The sequence below is a fragment of the Mytilus edulis genome, chromosome 1 (assembly GCF_963676685.1).
Source record: "Mytilus edulis chromosome 1, xbMytEdul2.2, whole genome shotgun sequence".
In the NCBI taxonomy this organism is placed as follows: Eukaryota; Metazoa; Mollusca; class Bivalvia; order Mytilida; family Mytilidae; genus Mytilus; species Mytilus edulis.
In genome coordinates, this window is record NC_092344.1 from 88016837 (window position 1) to 88038036 (window position 21200).

Genomic DNA, 21200 nt, shown 5'->3' on the forward strand with positions numbered 1-21200 from the left:
GCATGAACCTTTTTACTATACACCTGATGAAAAACTATATGTTCCTCTATGACATGAGGGTCGACGTTTGGAGAGAACACCATTTTACAAGTTGGACATATACGTTCCGATTTGCCTGGTATACGCTTTGGTAATCCTTCAAAATAGTCAGAGTTGATTCCAAAATAAGGTCGTGGTTGCTTGATATAACATTAAAATGACAACATTACATGATAGGACTACATTACAAATAAATAGGAGAACATATAGGACAGAGAATCACACGAATGATAGCTAACAAAAGGTACCAGGTTGAAAATTTAATATGCCAGACGCGTGTTTCGTCCACACAAAACTAACCAGTGACGCTTAGATGAAAAAAGTTCGAAAGCCAAAACAGGTACACAGTTGAAGAGCACTGAGGACCAAACATTCCAAAAAGTTGTGCCTAATACGGCTAGGGTTTTCCGCCTGAGATAAGAACATCCTTATTATTTAGAATAGTTCATACTTTTGCAAATAGTATATTTTTTATAAAATGACTATATAATAGATATACATGATTAAACCGAAGTGGTGACTACTGCAACTTAAACCAGCACATAAAAATTCGATGTCACAATTGACAAATTGGGGTACAGCAGTCATCACCATGTCACAATCTCAACTAGAACCCAAAAAAACCCAAATATTTATATCAGCAGTCATTACCGTGTCACAATCTCAATTAGAACAAAAAAAATTTCTCACTAGATTTTTGTCGAGCCTGTAACTGTTGTTGCAGGAAACTCGACATAGGGATATTGATCCGGCGGCGGCGGCGGCGGCGGCGGCGGCGGCTAACTTCTGAAAAGCTTTATATTTTAGAAGATAGAAGACCTGGATGCTTCATACTTTGTATATAGATGCCTCATGTTACGAAGTTTCCGTCAGTCACATGTCAAATGTCCTTGACCTAATTTTCATGGTTCAGTGGCCACTTAAAAAGAAGTTCAAATTTTTTGTAATGTTGAATTCTCTCTTATTATAAGTAGGAGGATAACTATATTTGGTATGTGCGTACCTTGCAAGGTCATCATGCCCGTCAGACAGTTTTCACTTGACCTCGACCTCATTTCATGAATGAGTGAACAAGGTAAGTTTTGGTGATCAAGTCCATATCTCAGATACTATAAGCAATAGGTCTAGCATATTCGGTGTATGGTCGGACTGTACGGTGTACATGTCCAACAGGCAGGTCTCATTTTCATGGTTCAGTGGTCAAAGTTAAGTTTTTGAGTTTTGGTCTTTTTATCTAATACTATATGTCACAGGTCAACTATATTTGGTGTATGGAAATATTTTATGATCTATATGTCAGTCGTGCAGGTTTTATTTGACCTTGACCTCATTTTCACGGTTCATTGCTCAGTGTTAAGTTTTTGTGTTTTGGTCTAATTTTTTTTTAAACTATAAGCAATAGGTCAACTATATTTGTTGTATGGAAGCATTGTTAGCTGTACATGTCTGCCTGGTATGGTTCATCTGACCATGATCTCATTTTAATGGTTCATTGATCAATGTTTAGTTATATTGGTAAATGTTAAGTGTATGTGAAAGTTGTAATAAAGCTTTATATGTAGGACTATCAACTGTGCGAATTGGTGTTTATTGTGTGTGGCATTCAATTTACCATTGAACAACTTTTTTTGTAATTTGTAGACGATCTTATTCTACTGTTCTGCTCCTATTTTTTTTTTTGTGACTTTCTCTTATGTAATGTTATAAATGGTCACATGCGCATATTATTACGATGTTTCCTACGATGATATTGGATCCTTGTTGGTAGCACGAGAGAAACATCTATCAATGCATGTCTTCTATTGTCCCGATATGTAGGTGAACGCGAAGTTTTTTTTATCCGCCTTTTCACAGTATCAATGGAGAAGCAAATTCGGTTTTTCTAAAGGCCTTGTGGAAGTCAATTCTGTTGGTGCAGTGTTTTGAAAGACAAATAAAAACAGAAAGATATGTATCGCGAATTAAATTATAAGCCTTGTACCTTGAATAACTATTTACACCACTGGGTCGATGCAACTGCTAGTGGACGTTTGACCCCGAGGGTATTACCAGCCCAGTAGTCAGCACTTCGGTGTTGACATCAATATCAATTATATGGTCATTTAAAAAAATTACTGTTTGTAAAGGAATAAATTATTCGAAAAACTAAGGATTGCCTTATCCCAGGCATAGATATCCTTAGCCATAATTTGCGCAACTTTTTGGAATTTTAGGTCATAAATGCTCTTCAACTCTGTACTTGTTTGGCTTTTTTAAAACTATTTTGATCTGAGCGTCACTGACGAGTCTTATGTAGACGAAACGCGCGTCTGGCGTATTAAATTATAAACCTGATACCTTTGATAACTATATATGTTTGTTTGTTGGCTTCCAATATAGATATATATGTTATAGTGATTTTTCATAATCACTATAAATAAACGTCAGGGATTATAAATAATAACTGAAATGAAGAAATAGTTTATTTATAAAGAAAGTCATATATTTTATTCTATAAAATCATATTAAACATAAATTGTAAAATGAATAGCACCATATATTAAAAAGATAACCCCATTTTTTTTTAAAGTTAGGCACAATATATTAAAATGGTAAACACAATATTATAGTATTAATGAATGGGTGTTTTTATAATGGCCCTGTTATATGTCCAAGGTCTGTAATAATGGTCGAGGAAGTCTGTAATGGCCTGATGCAACGCCAAGGGCCATTACAGACATCCGAGGCCATTATTACTGACCGAGAACATATAACAGGGCCATTATAAAAGCACCCATTTCTTAATACATTTATTAACCAACTGAACAAAAGTGTATGTGTTGCTGCCAACTTGATGTACTCTCTTACTTTATTAGTGACAGTTTAGTTTGAAAAAAATAATTTGTACTTCATAATGATAAAGCTTTAAATATACCAAATATCCAAGATATTAAGTTGAAAGAAGTTATGTGTTGAAAAACAGGATGAACAGTGATCCCTTTATATAGTTCTTTAATGTCGGTTGCTGGTTACTAAATTAATACTCTTTACAACTTTATTTAATCCTTTTATTAAAAACCCTAACTGGGCTCAATACAGACAAACTGGGCATTATGGTGACTTGAGTAACACCGGTATCACTCAGATTACAATTCTACCTTGACAAGTAAGTTTGTATTTAGCCTATAAAATACTTATTTAGCCTTGAGAATTGAAAGGTCAGATTATCCCATTCATACAATAGAAGTTTACCTATGAGAGTCAGAATGGGGTTTACAGAATAGAGAATAAATGTAATAGCAACAAAAAATAGAGAATAGAGAATATGAACAACAAAATAAAGAATAGAGAATAATGCAGTGCAAAAGTATAAAGAATAAATGTGCAAAATAAAAAGGTAACTTAGGTAACTGAAATGCAATACTGATACTATAATGATCATAACTGATAAATAATCTTGTAACAGAAAGACTATATAGTAAAATCATTTTCATGAAAATTTGCTTTACAGAATGATTGTTATTTTTAAGGCTATTAAAAGAAAAATGCCCTAAAAATTTTAAGAATACAGATATTAAAAAACTCATGCAGGTCCTCATGCATGTCAGTAACATTCTCAAAATACAGGACACATCTAGTCAAACTGGTTTTAAACTAGACATCTAGTCAAACTGGTTTGGTATAACTGACTGTTTCTTGCCCTAGATGTCTATTTCACAGTGACCTTATGTATTGTGCTAAGAGTACATTGTACTGTCATATTTATTGGTTTTCTGTTGGGAAATGACCTACACTGTTAACATGCAAAACAGTGGCTTCAGATTTCAACTGATATTAGTATAATAAATCAAAATTTGGAATATTATATCCTGGTTGATGATGTTGTTTTTTTTGGACCAAGATGTTTCTTCATTCTTGTTCGCATTATGATTATTTTAACCTTCAACATTGCTCAATGCACATTTAAAGATAGAAAAAATTTCAGCTCTCATTTAAAATATTTTGCAACTTAATAATAATCTGTCAGATTTGGTGTAAACAAAAAACAAGACAGTGTAATAGATAACCTGCAAGCATAGTCTATTTCTATAACAGCCAAGCAGATAGTTTTTTTCATATCTGAAAAAAAAACTACCATGTAAAGAAATATGCAATTAAAAGGCCTAAAATAACCCCTAAAATTCAACATTAACAGATTTTTAACAATTAAATCAAGATGCACAAAGTTTTAAGTATTGGTGAGAATATAGGGTTCTTTTGTACTTTAACAATATCACAATAACGATAAAGTGACCTTAATTTTGGACAAGGTAAATGGCATGAAGCCAAATTTATCAACCTCTATTGTATGAATGGGAAACTGACCTTTCAATTCTCAAGGCTAAATAAGTATTTTATAGGCTAAATACAAAATTACCTGTTGAGGTAGAATTGTAATCTGAGCGATACCGGTGTTACTCAAGTCACCATACTACAGGGCCATAACAGAAAAACAGGGCCATTGCAGAAAAACAGGGCCATTACAGAAAAAACAGGGCCATTACAGAAAAACAGGGCCATTACAGAAAATATGTAATTTTCAATAAACAGTCATTTTTGGCAGTAATGTACTTAGTTGGTTAATAAATTAAAATAATATGCGGCAAATCAGTTTTTCTCACTATATCCACATTTAAAAAAACCTTTTCCTTCACAAATCGAATCAGATTTGACGACACGTCTAGAAATAAAATGTTAAGTAAAAACATCTGAAGGTTACCTCAAAAAGAAAAATCATTACAGGCTTCAATGCCACTTTCATATTGGATCCATGTGAGTATTGAGAGATGTATCATCAAGCGGGACAATGTTTACTTCAGGATGAGGTTGAAGTTCAAATGTGCCATTTTCTTAACTTGATAGTGTGTTGTATCTTGTATGAAGGATGGCATATTTCCTACGTGTTATCTTAAATGAAAGTCAATAAATGCTGATATTTTCCCTGTACTAGGTGTCTGTATTGTCTGAAAATTTTGATCGTCCTTTGAATCGCTATTCAAAGACATATAACTTTTGCTTATTATCTAAATTCTGAAGACGCTCGAAACTTCAAAAGTAAATTTTTTATTTTTAATAGTATAAATCAAAAAATTTCGATAACTTTCTATTGAAAAATTGCAATATTTCCTGTATGATATATCATGATAAACTTCCTCTTTTTTAGTATTTTCAATCAGTTTGTCAATTGGTTTCCCTAATTACAATGTGAATGCACGATGTGATATTTTTATCAAAATATACATTAGTATCAAGGCTCTGAATAATTTGTGATTAGCTAAATTATCAATTAGAACATTGAACCTGTGACTCTAACACGAGTTGTGCAAATATCTATATTTAAACGGCTATTAAATAAGCGGAAGTTTGTTTACCCTGATAATCTAAGTCTACATTCACATCTAAAGATGTCGGAAAATGATCGATTGTTGGGTCCAGGCAAAAGGTAAAGTAATTTGAGAAGAAATTATAAAATTTATACTAATAACTTTTACTTTTTAGGAAGTTGAGTATTAAGCTTACTTTCACTTTCTATTTTCATCTTCAGAAATATAAAGGTCATCACACAGGTGTATCAATCGTCAATTTCATATGTAGCGCTCTCTTGAACTTTTATCATTCTTGTTATTTCACAATAGACCGGAAGTGGGTAGTCTGAAGAAGAAAAAAAGCTATATATATATATATAGATATATACACATAGTTATAAACGAATGAAAAGAAAATAAAATATGAACAGGTAAGATTATTTTGTTTTCAATTCCCATGTAGTTGATATAAATTTGATATAAATTCGATATAATAGTGTAAGATTTATTTATATCTCTTGTTTGTAAATATATTATGTTTCATTCTTCCTCATTGTTCCTGTTATACTACATGTAATAGATCTACCTTTAATTATACTATTTAATTTGGTTCTTGTTTGTTGATCTCTGTATTGGCAGTTAAACTACCTAATGAGATAGGTTTGATTTCAAATAGTAGCCCTTTGAGAATGACAGTTTCGTGTACAACTGAACAGACATTTGGATCAATTCCACCAATCCATTTTACATGGAAACAGTACGTTAATTTCTGTTTCATTTTGGTCTTTTGTGGAGAGTTGTCTTATTGGCAATCATACCACATCTTCTTTCTTTTTTTACAATTACACTAAATTCAATCTTTAAGGTAGCACTTTTGTGCAGATATAGGTATTGTAGTGTATATAATTGAGTGCTGTGGATAGTCAAGTTCAGTGGAGTTGATAGTAAATAGCAAATACAATTTATTTAAAGCATATTCAGTTGTGTTCGTATTTTATAGTAAAAAAAGACAACATATTTCTTTTTATTTCTGAATTTGAAATTGAACTGAACAATAACAAAAACCTACAGTTGCCATGTAAATTAATACATCGATAGATCTCGTTTCAAAAGGTACTATGGAATAATGTATACATGCAAATCTTAGTTTACAGCAAGGTTGCGGGAAAATGTGTATTAAGCAAAGATCGTTTACATATTACTTGTTGTTTATCAAACTATTGATTCTACTTGGTTTTTCTATGCCATTTTTTCTATGAGGCATTTCGTTGTTGTATTTCAGAAAAGACCCGATTTATATCTCTTGTCTGTTTATACATGTATATCCTATTTCTTCTTCATGGTGTCCTGTTATAATATTTGATATATATCTATCTACCAAAATCTAGTTTTTTAACTAACGTATGCGATCGGTTTGATTTCAAATAGTAGACCTTTGAGAATCCCAGTTTCATGTGCAACCAAACTTCTTTATATATAAATATCTAATTATAGAGATTTGAAGAGTTATAAATATCTTATGCTGACAATTGTTTTGTCCCTTAACAGGATACAACCTCACACCTTGATACAATGTTCAGCACCAATCGCTTCAGCGCTTTCGACCACAAGATCACATCCGTTATTTTTAAAATATTAAAATGTTTTTAAAAAATCACTGAGTCGTGGTTTAACCTTGTCACGTAAAAGGCGAATCCAGAGAATGGGAAAGACACGAGTTTTGAGCGTGTGTAGATGATCTAATAATTGGTTTTTATACACAATGTATATTTTTATTTGTCAGCAATCTAAGTTAGTAACTCGATATTTTTCTCGATATTTTTATACGACCGATGCGGTCGTATATTGGTATGACGTTTGCGTCTTCGTCGTCATCGTTGTCGTCGTCCTAAGACACATTGGTTTTCGCACTATAACTTTAGTTTAAGTAATTAGAAATCTATGAAATTTAAACACAAGGTTTATGACCACAAAAGAAAGGTTGGGATTGATTTTTGGAGTTTTGGTCCCAACAGTTTTGGAATTAGGGGCCAAAAAGGGGCCCAAAGAAGCATTTTTCTTGGTTTTCGTACAATAACTTTAGTATAAGTAAATAGAAATCTATGACATTTAAACACAAGGTTTATGACCACGAAAGGAAGATTGGGATTGATATTTGGAGTTTTGGTCCCAACAGTTTAGGAATTAGGGGTCCGAAGGGTCCAAAATTCTTTGTTTGATTTCATCAAAAATTGAATAATTGGGGTTCTTTGATATGCCGAATCTAACCGTGTATGTAGATTCTTAATTTTTGGTCCCGTTTTCAAATTGGTCTACATTAAGGTCCAAAGGGTCCAAAATTAAACTTAGTTTGATTTTAACAAAAATTAAATCCTTGGGTTTCTTTGATATGCTGAATCTAAAAATGTACTTAGATTTTTTATTATTGGCCCAGTTTTCAAGTTGGTCCAAATCGGGGTCCAAAACTAAACTTTGTTTGATTTCATCAAAAATTGAATAATTGGGGTATCTTTGATATGCCAAATCTAACTGTGTATGTAGATTCTTAATTTTTAGTCCCGTTTTCAAATTGGTCTACATTAAAGTCCAAAGGGTCCAAAATTAAACTAAGTTTGATTTTAACAAAAATTGAATTCTTGGGCTTTTTTGATATGCTGAATCTAAACATGTACTTAGATTTTTGATTATGGGCCCAGTTTTCAAGTTGGTTCAAATCAGGATCAAAAATTAAGAATTGTGCAATAGCAAGAAATTTTCAATTGCACAGTATTCAGCAATAGCAAGAAATCTTCAATTGCACAGTATTGTGCAATAGCAAGAAATTTTCAATTGCACAGTATTGCGCAATAGCAAGAAATCTTCAATTGCACAGTATTGTGCAATAGCAAATATTTTCAATTGCACAGTATTGCGCAATAGCAAGAAATATCTAATTGCACAATATTGTGCAATAGCAAGAAATTTTCAATTGATTGGATCTTTCTTTCTCCAGAATAGTAGTTGAATCAACTTAAATCATTGTTTTATACAATATACAATGTATATTCACTTTTACTACGAACTGATAAATTAAAACAATCTTTACCATTCAGTGATAACAATTAAGCACCTTTTGTTACATTTTAATATTTTATGATGTATTTAAATGAGTAGTTATTGTTGCAAACTCCATTAGAAATTTGAATTGAGATCAGTTTTGGAAAAAGGGAAAGGGGGATGTGAAAAAAAATGGGGGGGGGGGGTAAATTTTTCTCATTTCAGATTTCATAAATAAAAAGAAAATTTCTTCAAACATTTTTTTGAGAGGATTAACTTCAACAGCATAGTGAATTGCTCAAAGGCAAAGAAAAAAATTGAAGTTCATTAGACCACATTCATTTTGTGTCCGAAACCTATGCTGTGTCAACTATTTAATCACAATCCAAATTTAGAGCTGAATCCAGCTTGAATGTTGTGTCCATACTTGCCCCAACCGTTCAGGGTTCAACCTCTGCGGTCGTATAAAGCTGCGCCCTGCGGAGCATCTGGATTAATGATGCTTTATAGTGGAAAGAAAATGCAGCATGTTAATTGCGAAATGGGCACCTTTCATCCGGAAAGTTCACATTGCTAAAACGTAGTCAAGTTTTTCCAGTATTTATATATAAGAGAATTCTGAGGATATCATAACACTGGTCTCCTTCACATTAATCCTCCTAAGAATCAGATTATGTCGTTTTAAAATTGAGTACTAGTATATCTCTTTGGTACATGTTTCATTTTTTGAAGCGTTAACTATTGTAACTTCGTATTATTTTTTCAGTGGCTATCAAGGCGGGCAAACAACTCCCTATCCACCTTCTGGGGGATATCAAGGTACTCAGCCTGGAGGGTCTTACCAGGGTGGACCACCAACAGGAGGATATCCTGGCGGTCAACAAGCCGGTGGATATTCGGGTGGCCAACCTGCAGGTGGATATCCGAGTGGCCAACCTGCAGGTGGATATCCGGGTGGCCAACCTGCAGGTGGATATTCGGGAGGCCAACCTGCAGGCGGATATCCTGGTGGACAACCAGCTGGTGCATACCCTGGTACTACGACTGCATCTAATCAAGAAAGTGGATATATAGGTTGGCTCTTTATCATAGATTCTATGCTTTATATTTGTTTTACCTAGTAGAGTTATTCGTTTTATAAAATTAGACGTATAATAATATTTGGAAGAAGTTTTTATAAGTTGCGTAATTCGTTTTAAAGCTAAGTTTCTAACTTTTAAGACAATTATTTGTAAAATAAAATATCAATTACCATGTTAAAAAATATATATTAAATTTGAGAGTGGAAATGCAGAATGACTGTTAATTCCCATGTGAACAAGAGATACAATTTGTTCTAATACATTGTAAAAATAATTATTGTTATTCTTTTGGTTAGCACCTCCTCAGGGGGTATCAGTTCCCCAGTATACTGGTGCAATTCCGGAAAATGAGGCTCCCACAGAACAACAATCTGCACCAACAGCACCACCTCTGGAAAAGATGGACGCTATTCCAGGATATCAAAATATTGGATTCACTGAATGTAAATTAGTTTTCGATTATATCATTACAGTATCACATATGGTGTATACGAGAAAGAATACCACGTTTAAAAAGATATTCACCAATCAAGAAAACTGTAACTGAATTAATGATTTAATAATAAACGGATCTGCATGACAGTATGGTCTTTGACATAAAGCAATGCAATTCAGAATGTAAACGGGAAATGTGTTAAAGAGACAACAACCCGACTACAGAGCAGAACACAGCACAAGCCCACCAATGGGTTTTCAACACAGCAAGAAAATACCACACCCAGAAGCGCGTATCAGCTGGCTCCTAAACATAAATGTTTAACTAGTTAAGCAATGGGCGTCGTTTTAAACTCCAAAACATATGTATGTATGAAACAAAAATTAAAAGGACAGAATGCGGGGGTTTAAACATGTTTTGTGAGATATCAACCCTTTCCTATACCACTAGCCAATGTAGAATAAACAAACACACAGCATTACGCCCAGTAAAACTCAGTTTAAAGAAGTCCGAGTCCGAAGTTAGAATAGGTAACAGAAGACTTCAATATTCACAGTTCACATTTTCGGATGATCCCTTTTGAAGCAAGTGATTTTTTAACAATCGTTAAAAACTTAAAGCATTGTTTGACAATGCTTTAAGGTTTTGAAAAGTCCCAAAGCTATGATCTTATAGTTAGCAGCCTATTTTTAGCGAATCAAAACTTTTCTATGTAAACCCTGCCGACTCACTCCTTAATCATTATTATCCGCCTGAAATTCAACTATTATTAATTAGAATGAGTGTATGGCATCAAAACAAGTTAGTAAAATATTCCTTAAACAAAATCTGGTTGGAAGAAAATATTGTTATACATTTTAAACCGTTTGCGCTGCATTTACAGCACGCTGCAATAAGAAACTGTCCAGTTGATCAAACACATCTTTGACTGTGTATAAACTTCTGGATAGTTTAGTTAGGGTATAACATAAAAAACAGGGTTACTATATGATATAACAAAGTTAACGTTATACAAAGGGACTTTATTTAAAACCCTTGTCATTAAACTCGTGGTTGCAATGTACTACCTATTATTTTACAGCATTTCTTCCTCCACCACCAACTTATCAAGATGCAATGAAAGGTCCACCTCCAGAAAGACAAAATATATCTAAGTTAGTATTAAAAGTTATATAAAAAAAAACAATTGATATTTTTATTTGAAAAAACAAGTCTTTGGAGAAAATCGAAACCCCATGCTTGTAATTGTTCATGCTGAAATATCATTGGCATTCAAATACTAAAAAGTATTCGGATTTGAGCGTTCCTAATGAAGACAAATCCAGAAAGCGCTTCGGAAGCATGAACTTAACAACTTGTTGTTTTCATTTTGTATTCAACAGTGTATGGGATTTTTCTAGTTAAGTTGTACATGCTATATTTAATGTCTACATACTTATCAGTTGTATGTTATTTAGTCTTCAATTGTCATTAGGCTAAACTATTGGGATTGTATCACTGTTTTCGACCTACTATAAAACTATATGATTTATGATCGTTTTACATTAAAATTTAAGTGTACCAACAATAACAGAACAAGAAGCTAGGGATGCTTTGCTGGAATTTGTAGCAGATAACTGTTGCTATGGAAAAAAAGCAGCGGAAGATTTAAATTTCAACGACTTAAAGTCAAGTAGTGCCTTTCACGTAAGCGATCTTATTTCAGTCTTATTAGTAAGAATTTTTAACAAAAATATCATTGTAAATTAGCAAATCAAATCTAAATACAGAATGATTTATATATTACATGATAAATATCAATGAAAATAATATTCTTCATAAAATCGTAGTAATGGTCTGTTATCGAAAATATTTCATCTACATCAAATAATAAATTGAATAAATGATTTGCAGTACACTATGGAAAGTTTCACCGAAGCAAGATCGACAGAATGGGCATACGAACCTTATACTGGTAAGACAATCAGTTTAGCTCTATTGAAAATGCATTAGAACCGAAAAAGCGCACTTATAGAATTCTGCATGTTTTAGAGGTCATGAAAATGCCTCCTTGAAAATTAGTATCTGAGCAGTTACGATTTATGTACAATGAATACAGCATTATATTTTTTTCTTCTAATTGATGAAATAGTTTTTTTCAATAAAGGTGTAACTATAACTATTCCGGTCGTTTTAATTCCCGTTTTAGTAAGAAAATAAAAAAAAAAATACAATGTTGGAAATGAAAATAAATGTGTGCATGTTGTCAGTTTTTTTCAATAAATGTGTAACTATAACTATTCCGGTCGTTTTAATTCCCGTTTTAGTAAGAAAATAAAAAAAAAATACAATGTTGGAAATGAAAATAAATGTGTGCATGTTGTCATCAAAGTGCAGTTACATTAGCCTGAGGACATAACTGTACGTTATGGACATAATATATAACGATAAACTGGTGATAATCCAACGGGGTTCTTAGTCTCCTTTTTTACATGTTTGTCATTTCCCTGTTATTACTGTTTTAAATAACGGTTATATGCATGCAATAAATTAAACAAAAAACGGGAAGTTCCTACTTGTCCTAGTTTTATAAGAATAAATAATATAATTAATTCTATGTTTACAAAATATATTTCGAAATAAATCCAGTTTATTATTTTCATTAAAAAGGACAAACAATAGATGGTCCTCATAACGGGCCAGCGCCGGGTCCATGGGATATACAGTCCAAACCATCACAACTCTTCAAAAACGAAGCAAGAAGGATAGAGGTCCCACATACAGCATCGATAAAGGTAACTTTGTTTACCAACTTTTATGTGAATTGATAATGTCGGATCGTTATTTTTCATCTCTTTTGTGAAACTTCTATTCATATTCTACCATTCATCTTTTTTTTCCCTCCAATTTCTAGTTTTAAGTTTACTGTTTCGAGTGTGTCCAATTATGGGGAATATGTAAATGTGTGTACGTAAAGTGTGTACAATATAAATAATTGTACTTTGACTAGAGATTTCAGATATGTGTTTATGCAAATGATGCTATCACTAATTTAGTATGTGTTGTCTTGGGTTTTTCATTAAATTGAGTGTGCTGTACCAAATATTTGCAACTGAATGATAACATACAACGGATGATCACTCCAATGAAATACGACAGGAGCAAAGTAAAACAAGAAAGAGAAACTATATTTTCACATTTTCTATGTTAAATATAAGGAAATATTTTCACATTTAAGTTAAATATAAGGATATTGTGACAATGATAAGTTAAATATCATAAATTTAATTTGCAGCCTTGTCATCATTGTTTTGCATCAGGGTTTATTCGATGTCACAAATGCCAAGGTCGAGGAAGGGTAAGTATATATATATATATGAACTTGAAAATTAGATTAGTCCTTGGTTAAATACAGATTGCAATAGAAACCATTGTTTCTACGGACATAAAATGTGTAGCATAGTTGTAGTCGGTCATAATGGCCAGATCGAAAATTGTTGACCAGTGGGAGTGGACATATTTTTATGGAAACTATTTTTTTCAATAACATACACGAACAAAGACTTGAGAAAGACAAAATTGGATTAGTACTATGATTTAATTCTCTTCTGAAACATTTTTCTTCATAGATAATTGGTCAATGCTGTGTATAAGAGGGACTAAAGATACCAGATAACTTCTTGTTAGTACTCGTGTTTTAAACCCTTGCTCTAAGAGATTGATAAACTGGTTTATATCTTTTCCGCCCATCCGTTCGCATTACGATTTTTTTTGCATTTTCCATCTCCAAGTCAGCAGCATCGTCAGTGTTTGTCCTATGTCATCGTGTCTTAATGTTGTAGATATATAAAAATGTTTGTTTAATTTATTTTCAACTTTAATAGACTCGTATAGATGTAGAGATTGACTTAATGATGCTCTTTTAATGCCTTGTGGTTCTTTTTACCGTTTGGTTGCTGTTTCATTCAAGAATATCCTAGTGCTTTCTTTTTTGTGTAGACAATAAAGGAACTGAAAGCTTTTACTGCTATATATCAATGTTATTTTTCTTCTAGACTAGATGCTTTACATGTAATGGTTCCGGAATGAGAATGGGTCATAATCATCATCACCACGACCATCACAACCATGATCATCATCACCACCATCATGGGTTTGCAGATGATAACAGGTGTACTTGGTGTCATGGGAGTGGATTTCGGGAGTAAGTATGTCAAGTATGGATAAAAGACACGGAGTCGAGGCGTGGGTGTGTATTTTAATCTAGACGAAGAATATATTAGCGTTTTGTTTGTTATGTCCTATGGTACATGAGTTTGTTTAATTCTGTCAAAGTCAGCTAAACACCTGATTATAAATATAGTACTTTCTTTGTCAACAGTTAATTGCTCCTCATTTTAAGAAAACATAAAAGCCATAATGAAGAAAAGATATTATAAAGAGGGCCAAATATTAACATTGCTAGTTTGGCTTTAAAGAAAAAACAAAGGAATACTTTTAGTCAAAGGTAAATTAAAATATGATAGTTACCCACCAATGCGATGTGGGGTTTATGTAAACAAGACTGTTTATCAAAGTAAACCATTGTGTATTTGTTCGGCTCTCTTTTGCGTCACATAAAACAATAAGACAATAACCCACCAATGGTATGGGGTGTTTTTGTCGAGGAAACTGTTTATGAAAGTGAATAATTGTGTATTTGTTCAGTTTTGTTTCACATAAGACAATTGTATATTTTCCAGCTGTGGCACATGCCATACAAGAGGAATGGTTGTATGTCCCCTGTGTAGAGGTTACCATCAGTTGAAGTGTTACATATGTCTCACAATCAAATGGTAAGTTTCACCAACTGGAAAAACCTTAAAAGCTGTAAAGTGGTAGATACTTTAATTTTTACTCCCAACGTTTATGAGTGTTCAACAGTTTTCTTGTAATTGCTTAACTGTGTTATATGTAAAGGTTAGACAAAACTTGGTCATGTTTAAGAAGATTTAAAGCCAACACCTTAAGCTTCAAATCTTCATAAAACATGACCAGGTATTGTCTAATCTATACATAGTGCATGGAAAGGAAAATAAATGATTTTTCATTGGACGAGAAGATGTGAGTATGTTCTAATTTTTTGAAGAGTTGTATTCTAGAGTATCTGGAATTAAAAGCAAAAATACAAATCAGGAAGAGATCTCGGCAATTATATGTTAAAGTCACACGAAGCAATATTAATTTTCATACCGAACAAATCGTTAATCTAGATAAAATTCAATTTAAGTAAACTTACTTATCGCTTTTACTATACATTCCAGAACTGCATTAAAAGGTCAGTTCCTTTGGTTTTTAAATGTCCTTTTTTGTAGTTTTGTGTCATAAATTGGTATACCAAATCCTTCATTTTCAAGTATATAACAATAACTATGTCAGTGTTTTAGTAGACAACTATTTTTGTTTAAATCATGTTTTTGCAGACAACAGAGAAAATAATCATGCTATAATGGAACATTTCATTTTAACATTTTTTCTAAATATCTGTATTGTAAAATTTGGCTATCAATGAATAGGCATACAGAGGAGGACCATCATATTGTGGAGAGAACAGCATTGCCAGACCATCTTATAAAGCAAGCACAAGGACAAGTAGCATTCGAAGAATCAATGCCAAGGGTAAATATCAAAGCATATCTAAAAAGATTTTTTGTGTGGACGTAGCGTGTCTGGCGTACAAAAACATTTTTTAACCTGTTATGGCTATTATTCGTTTGTTTCTCTGTCCTATATTTTCTACCATTTATCTGTTTATTTATTGTAACCCTGTCGTGTAATGTTGTCATTTTAATGTTATAATTAACACTGCCATTTAAGCGGGAGGTTTGGCATGCCACAAAACCAGGTTCAACCACCATTTTTTTCATAAAATGCTCTGTACCAAGTCAGGAAAATGGCCATTGTTACATTATAGTTCGTTTCTGTGTGTGTTAGGTTCCGGTGTTGTGTCTATGTTGTGTCGTAGTTCTCTTATATTTGATACGTTTCCCTCCGTTTTAGTTTGTAACCCGGATTTGTTTTTTCTCTATCGATTTATGAATTTTGAACAGCGGTATACTGGGTGCAATCAACAGTTTTTTTCTATGACGTCACATTTTGAGGGACCATGCATAAGTGACCCTTAGTGGTGGACTGATTAATAAAGATACTTGTATAAAACTAGATATCACTGGAATCAGAATGTTCTCTAGTTTATAATGAAATAAAAATAATGTGTACTTTTAATATATTAAAAATATTCCATCCAATGAACATGGGAGAAAAAAGGTCTAATTTGAACATAAAAAACTTGAAACCTGGTCATGTGCACACCCATGAAGACATGATCCATGCACATTTTACATAATCAAAACTGTATGAAATTTGTAGGTTTTTACCTGGCCTTTCAAAAAAATCTTGTTTCAGGGTACGGTTTCCTGCTCCGAAAAGAGCTACAGTGGCTGCAAATAAGTTTTCAATTTTCACTGCCAAAAAAACAGGTTGTTTACAGTGTTGTCTCCCCTCAAAACATGTAAAGTTAATATAATTTTTAAAATTATTTCAATCATTCAACCTGTTTTAATTCAAAGCTAATTAACTAATTTTTACAATCAAATACAAAAAACATGATACTTTTTCACCAATTGAGTAAATAAACAGGGGTTTCCCTCCATGGTTATTTTTAGTCGGGGAATAACCCCTAGTTTTTTATACGAAACTGTTTATAGCACCCTTAAGGCAAAACTTTATATGCGATATATTAAAATTTCTTAGCTTTTCTGAATCTGTACACTATACCGATTAAAATGATGTCTGACTTTAAGGATTGTGACCACGAATAGTGAAAATACAGCTCTTTTTTCATGTCGCGTAGTACTGGCATATTGGCCAGTGGCAAACAGTTAAACCAGCAAACTCCAAACATTTCCTGTATCTCATTTTCATCAGTTTTACAAAGAAAATAAATCATAAAATAGGGTTTCTTTTGAATGAATAGAATAAAAACTATGAAATAAGCATGAATAAAGTGACTTTAAATATATTTTGTCCCTAGTATTATGTGAACTAAGTTATAGCTGAGTTGAGAAAAATATGCAAATAGTGTTTTTCTTAGGGATGGCTCTTGTACCTTTATGACTTTAAAAAGAACCAAATATATATTATAATGAATTAAAATTTATGTCACACTGATCAGAAATACAGGTCAAAGTAGAAAAAATCTACACTTTGCATGTGCAACTTTTGGTTCCAAATATATGAGAGATTGAATAAAATATCATGACGTCACAAAAAGTTGAAAAAAACTTCAATATTCGCGCAGAGTCTGGTTTTCTTATTTCTGGTTGCTATGTACAAATCTGTAATATTTGCATTAAATATACCAAACTGATGCTTTTAAATTAAAGTATACGTGCCGTACAATATTTTTCAGAATTGTTTTACTCCATTCGCGTACACATTTCTATGCGAAAACATCACTATAATATATATTTGTCCCTATAAGGGTGCAATCAACAGTTTTTTTCTATGACGTCACATTTTGAGGGACCATGCATAAGTAACCCTTAGTGGTGGACTGATTAATAAAGATACTTGTATAAAACTAGATATCACTGGAATCAGAATGTTCTCTAGTTTATAATGAAATAAAAATAATGTGTACTTTTAATATATTAAAAATATTCCATCCAATGAACATGGGAGAAAAAAGGTCTAATTTGAACATAAAAAACTTGAAACCTGGTCATGTGCACACCCATGAAGACATGATCCATGCACATTTTACATAATCAAAACTGTATGAAATTTGTAGGTTTTTACCTGGCCTTTCAAAAAAATCTTGTTTCAGGGTACGGTTTCCTGCTCCGAAAAGAGCTACAGTGGCTGCAAATAAGTTTTCAATTTTCACTGCCAAAAAAACAGGTTGTTTACAGTGTTGTCTCCCCTCAAAACATGTAAAGTTAATATAATTTTTAAAATTATTTCAATCATTCAACCTGTTTTAATTCAAAGCTAATTAACTAATTTTTACAATCAAATACAAAAAACATGATACTTTTTCACCAATTGAGTAAATAAACAGGGGTTTCCCTCCATGGTTATTTTTAGTCGGGGGAATAACCCCTAGTTTTTTATACGAAACTGTTTATAGCACCCACTACTGTTGCCTTTATTTACTAGAATGACTGTCTGCTTACATATAATGAAAAATTCTCATCCATATTGATAACTTAATAAGAAAACAAGTTTTACATCTTTATAATTCAGTCCTATTTTTTGTATTTCAATTTCAACAGCTTGAAAAAGGTCATAATTTTCGATGGAACACACTTGATCAAAGCATTTTTCCATAATTAATATGTTTTTCTGACAGTTTTTGTTTCAAGACCTACTAAATGGATATTTATTTTGTCAAATGTGTTAAGTGCTATATGTTGCGTCCAGTTCATATTTTTGCATGAAATTGAGGAGATTGATTTTTAGTAAGATTGTGTTTGAAATGATTGTTGCTTGCTTAGATTATTTTTGGTAAAGATTTAATTTTACTACAGCTTCAAGAAGAAATAGTTATGTATGATTAATTAATTATACAGAACTTTTTAAACTTAACACTGTTGTCAAATAATAAGAATTATATCTTACCAGTACATTAGATTTCGTATCTAAAACAGGAATACTACATTGAATCAATAACACATAAAGATGAACAAACACCATTTAGTGAAGCAGTGCCATTTATGACGTATTCGTATACAAGAAATTTATGTCATACTTAATTTTTAGGTTTATCCAATAACACAATTCCAAGAAAGTGAAGTAAATCAAGCCTCAGCATCACTGGTAGCAAAACACCAATTCCCAAGTAAAGCTATTTTAATGCAGGTAAGTTGAACAGAAACTGGTGTTCTTTGGCTAATTTCTGCTCTTTTGTCCAGTTATTGTATCTTCGAGTCATTCCCCATTTCCATTTTCAATTTTATGGTACAGCAGTTAACTTTGATATAGGTACTTTGTATCAATAATTATCTTCTCAGGTAAGTCGTATATTAGTCTTTCCTGTTCACCATTTATATCAGTAGTAATATAAATGTATTCAAGCCCATTGTTTGGTGGGTTTTCTCTTGCCATGCAAGATTAAGTAGTGTGCAATTAAAGATATTTGTTGATTAAAATTGCTGACGTTCTTGTTTCGGCTGCTCCAAGTTGTTTTGGTTTTGATTGTTCCAATAAATATATTTTCTTGTAATTTTTGTAGAGTATATCTGAAGACAATGTTCCAGCAATTTATGTCTACTCAATTCTATAGAACTGTCAAAAACCCGTTTTATTTATATTTTTTTCTTTTTTTTAACGTTCATTTTACTCCCATGAATTTTAAATGACTAGACAGCCGACAGAAATGGTCAATTCTGCTGAATTATAAATTCTATGCAAAGTTGATAAACTAGAACATAACGTGTTTGTAAATCACTATAATACACTGTAAGGAATCAAAAATAAGCGTATTCTCTGTAGAAAAAAGGAAAACTTCTGATACAGTTTTATCCTGCCAAATAATATATTCTTGCAAAAGCTAAAAACTTAGAACACAGACTACCCCACTTATTTTCATGTAATATGCATTCCCTATTAAAAAATATGAAATACAAGTGTTTCAACTATAAACATATTTAAGTAAAGGAGATCTGTAATTACGTTTTACCTATTTATTCTAGAGGCAAAGAGTTCGAATTGTACCAGTAACTGTATGTATGTACAAATGGAAAGACGCAGATGCTGATTTTATAGTGTATGGGTTTGAGAAGAAAGTGTATGCCCCAAACTATCCCCAGAAATGCTGCTGTGGATGTTCTATAATATAAAAACTGTTGTGCATTTGATCAGAAACATATATCTTGTATCAAAATCCATGTGAAATACTCTATTAATTCATTCTTTACATGTATATTATTATCATTGTGTGTAAACTTGTTGCAAAAGAATATTGTGATATATACACAAATGTATCTATTTTTTACCTAATTGTTTATAGAAATCATATGTGCCATAGAAACAGGACATCTATATTGAGACTTATCTGGAAATTAATTGTAATGTAAACTAGTGAATCGTCTTATATGCTAAGGTGAAAATAACTATACAGCTTATAATAAATGTTACTGTCAGAAAAAAAATATTTATCAATGTATATTGTTTTTGGAATGATTGAATATTAAATTGTTGCATTTATGCAACCATGTTTACTGTCACAAAGATATCCAATTAGTAAGAATGTTCAAGACAATGAACAAGTTTTATATGACGGACGTTGTCATTGTCTGATGAAATTTAGTTTCCAGACAATAACTTGTGTACAAGTATATGGATCTCTATGAAATTGTATAACAAGGTTCCATACCACAAAGGGAAGGTCAGGGTTGATTTTGTGGAGTTATGGTCCTGTCTGTTTCCAATAAAAGGGGTAAAACGAAATAAAAAATTAATTCAAAGTCTAGAATTCTATAGCTCGAAACTTTATGCTATTAAATAATCAACTTTAAAATGGTCTGCTAGGCAAACGCATCGATGTTTTCAGTTTGTGATTTACATTCGGGTTACTGGCAGTTACACATGCGGAATGAGACGGTGGCGAATCGGCATTTATAACAAAATACTAGAACACACCCGTGATATCGCGGGTCCGAGACTGATATATAACTATGCGTATGCCTTATTTTAGTATTGGTATTGTCATCTGATAAAGTCATGCCGATTATAACATGTATAAGGTGCACAGTTTTCTCTGCTTTCAAAATCTTTCTGTTTGAACCCGTCGACCTGAAACCTATCAATTATTGGTAATATTAATAATTTGGAATACAAAAGGGCCTGGAATGGAGTATTTTTTACTCAACAGTATACAGCAAAATTCTAAATACACTGTTTGGTGGTGTGCCTGTCAGATGCGGAACGTACAGATAAGGTAATAGGTAACAGGTGAATATACTATTGGTATCGGTGTCGGACTCGATCCGGAACTTCTTAATTATTGGCAATATTAATTACGTGGAAAACAAACGGGCCTAGAGTGGTGTAATTTTTAATCAACACCATTGTACTATATTAGTTATATATAAAGTTGAATTCTTTGATTCATCGTTTTTACGTGATGACGGCTGACAAATTGGACCTCGTAACTTTAGTATTATAGATGGCTTGTTCGAGTATTTTAAAATGCCATTTTGGTTGTGTAATGCTCCCTTTTCTTTTCAGCGTTGTATGTAATTCATATTCAGGTGTTTACAG

At 32.3% G+C, this 21200-nt stretch overlaps 1 protein-coding gene across 2 annotated transcripts; it reads left to right on the top strand.

Annotated features, from left to right (window-relative positions):
- The first annotated feature begins 5232 nt into the window (after window positions 1–5232).
- LOC139493771 (protein SSUH2 homolog) lies at window positions 5233–20089 on the top strand. Of its 2 annotated transcripts, none has more exons than XM_071282045.1 (13): window positions 5233–5500; window positions 9166–9473; window positions 9778–9924; window positions 10999–11071; window positions 11474–11603; window positions 11811–11871; window positions 12567–12691; window positions 13192–13254; window positions 13952–14100; window positions 14639–14731; window positions 15452–15554; window positions 18699–18797; window positions 19631–20089. In XM_071282045.1, the coding sequence occupies exons 1-13, from the start codon at window positions 5463–5465 to the stop codon at window positions 19775–19777; spliced, it is 1536 nt and encodes a 511-aa protein (XP_071138146.1). In that variant the 5' UTR covers window positions 5233–5462; the 3' UTR covers window positions 19778–20089. The 2 variants fall into 2 exon arrangements, with proteins under 2 accessions (XP_071138146.1, XP_071138147.1); XM_071282046.1 differs by lacking the exon at window positions 5233–5500 and adding an exon at window positions 5619–5794.
- The last annotated feature ends 1111 nt before the right edge of the window (window positions 20090–21200 follow it).

Bases quoted from the DNA above. Each gene is read 5' to 3' on its own strand.
- LOC139493771 (XM_071282045.1), top strand. From the start codon at position 5,463: ATGTCGGAAAATGATCGATTGTTGGGTCCAGGCAAAAG. The intron at 5,501-9,165 runs GTAAAGTAATTT...TTATTTTTTCAG, and splicing joins TTGTTGGGTCCAGGCAAAAG to TGGCTATCAAGGCGGGCAAA. The intron at 15,555-18,698 runs GTAAATATCAAA...CTTAATTTTTAG, and splicing joins TCGAAGAATCAATGCCAAGG to GTTTATCCAATAACACAATT.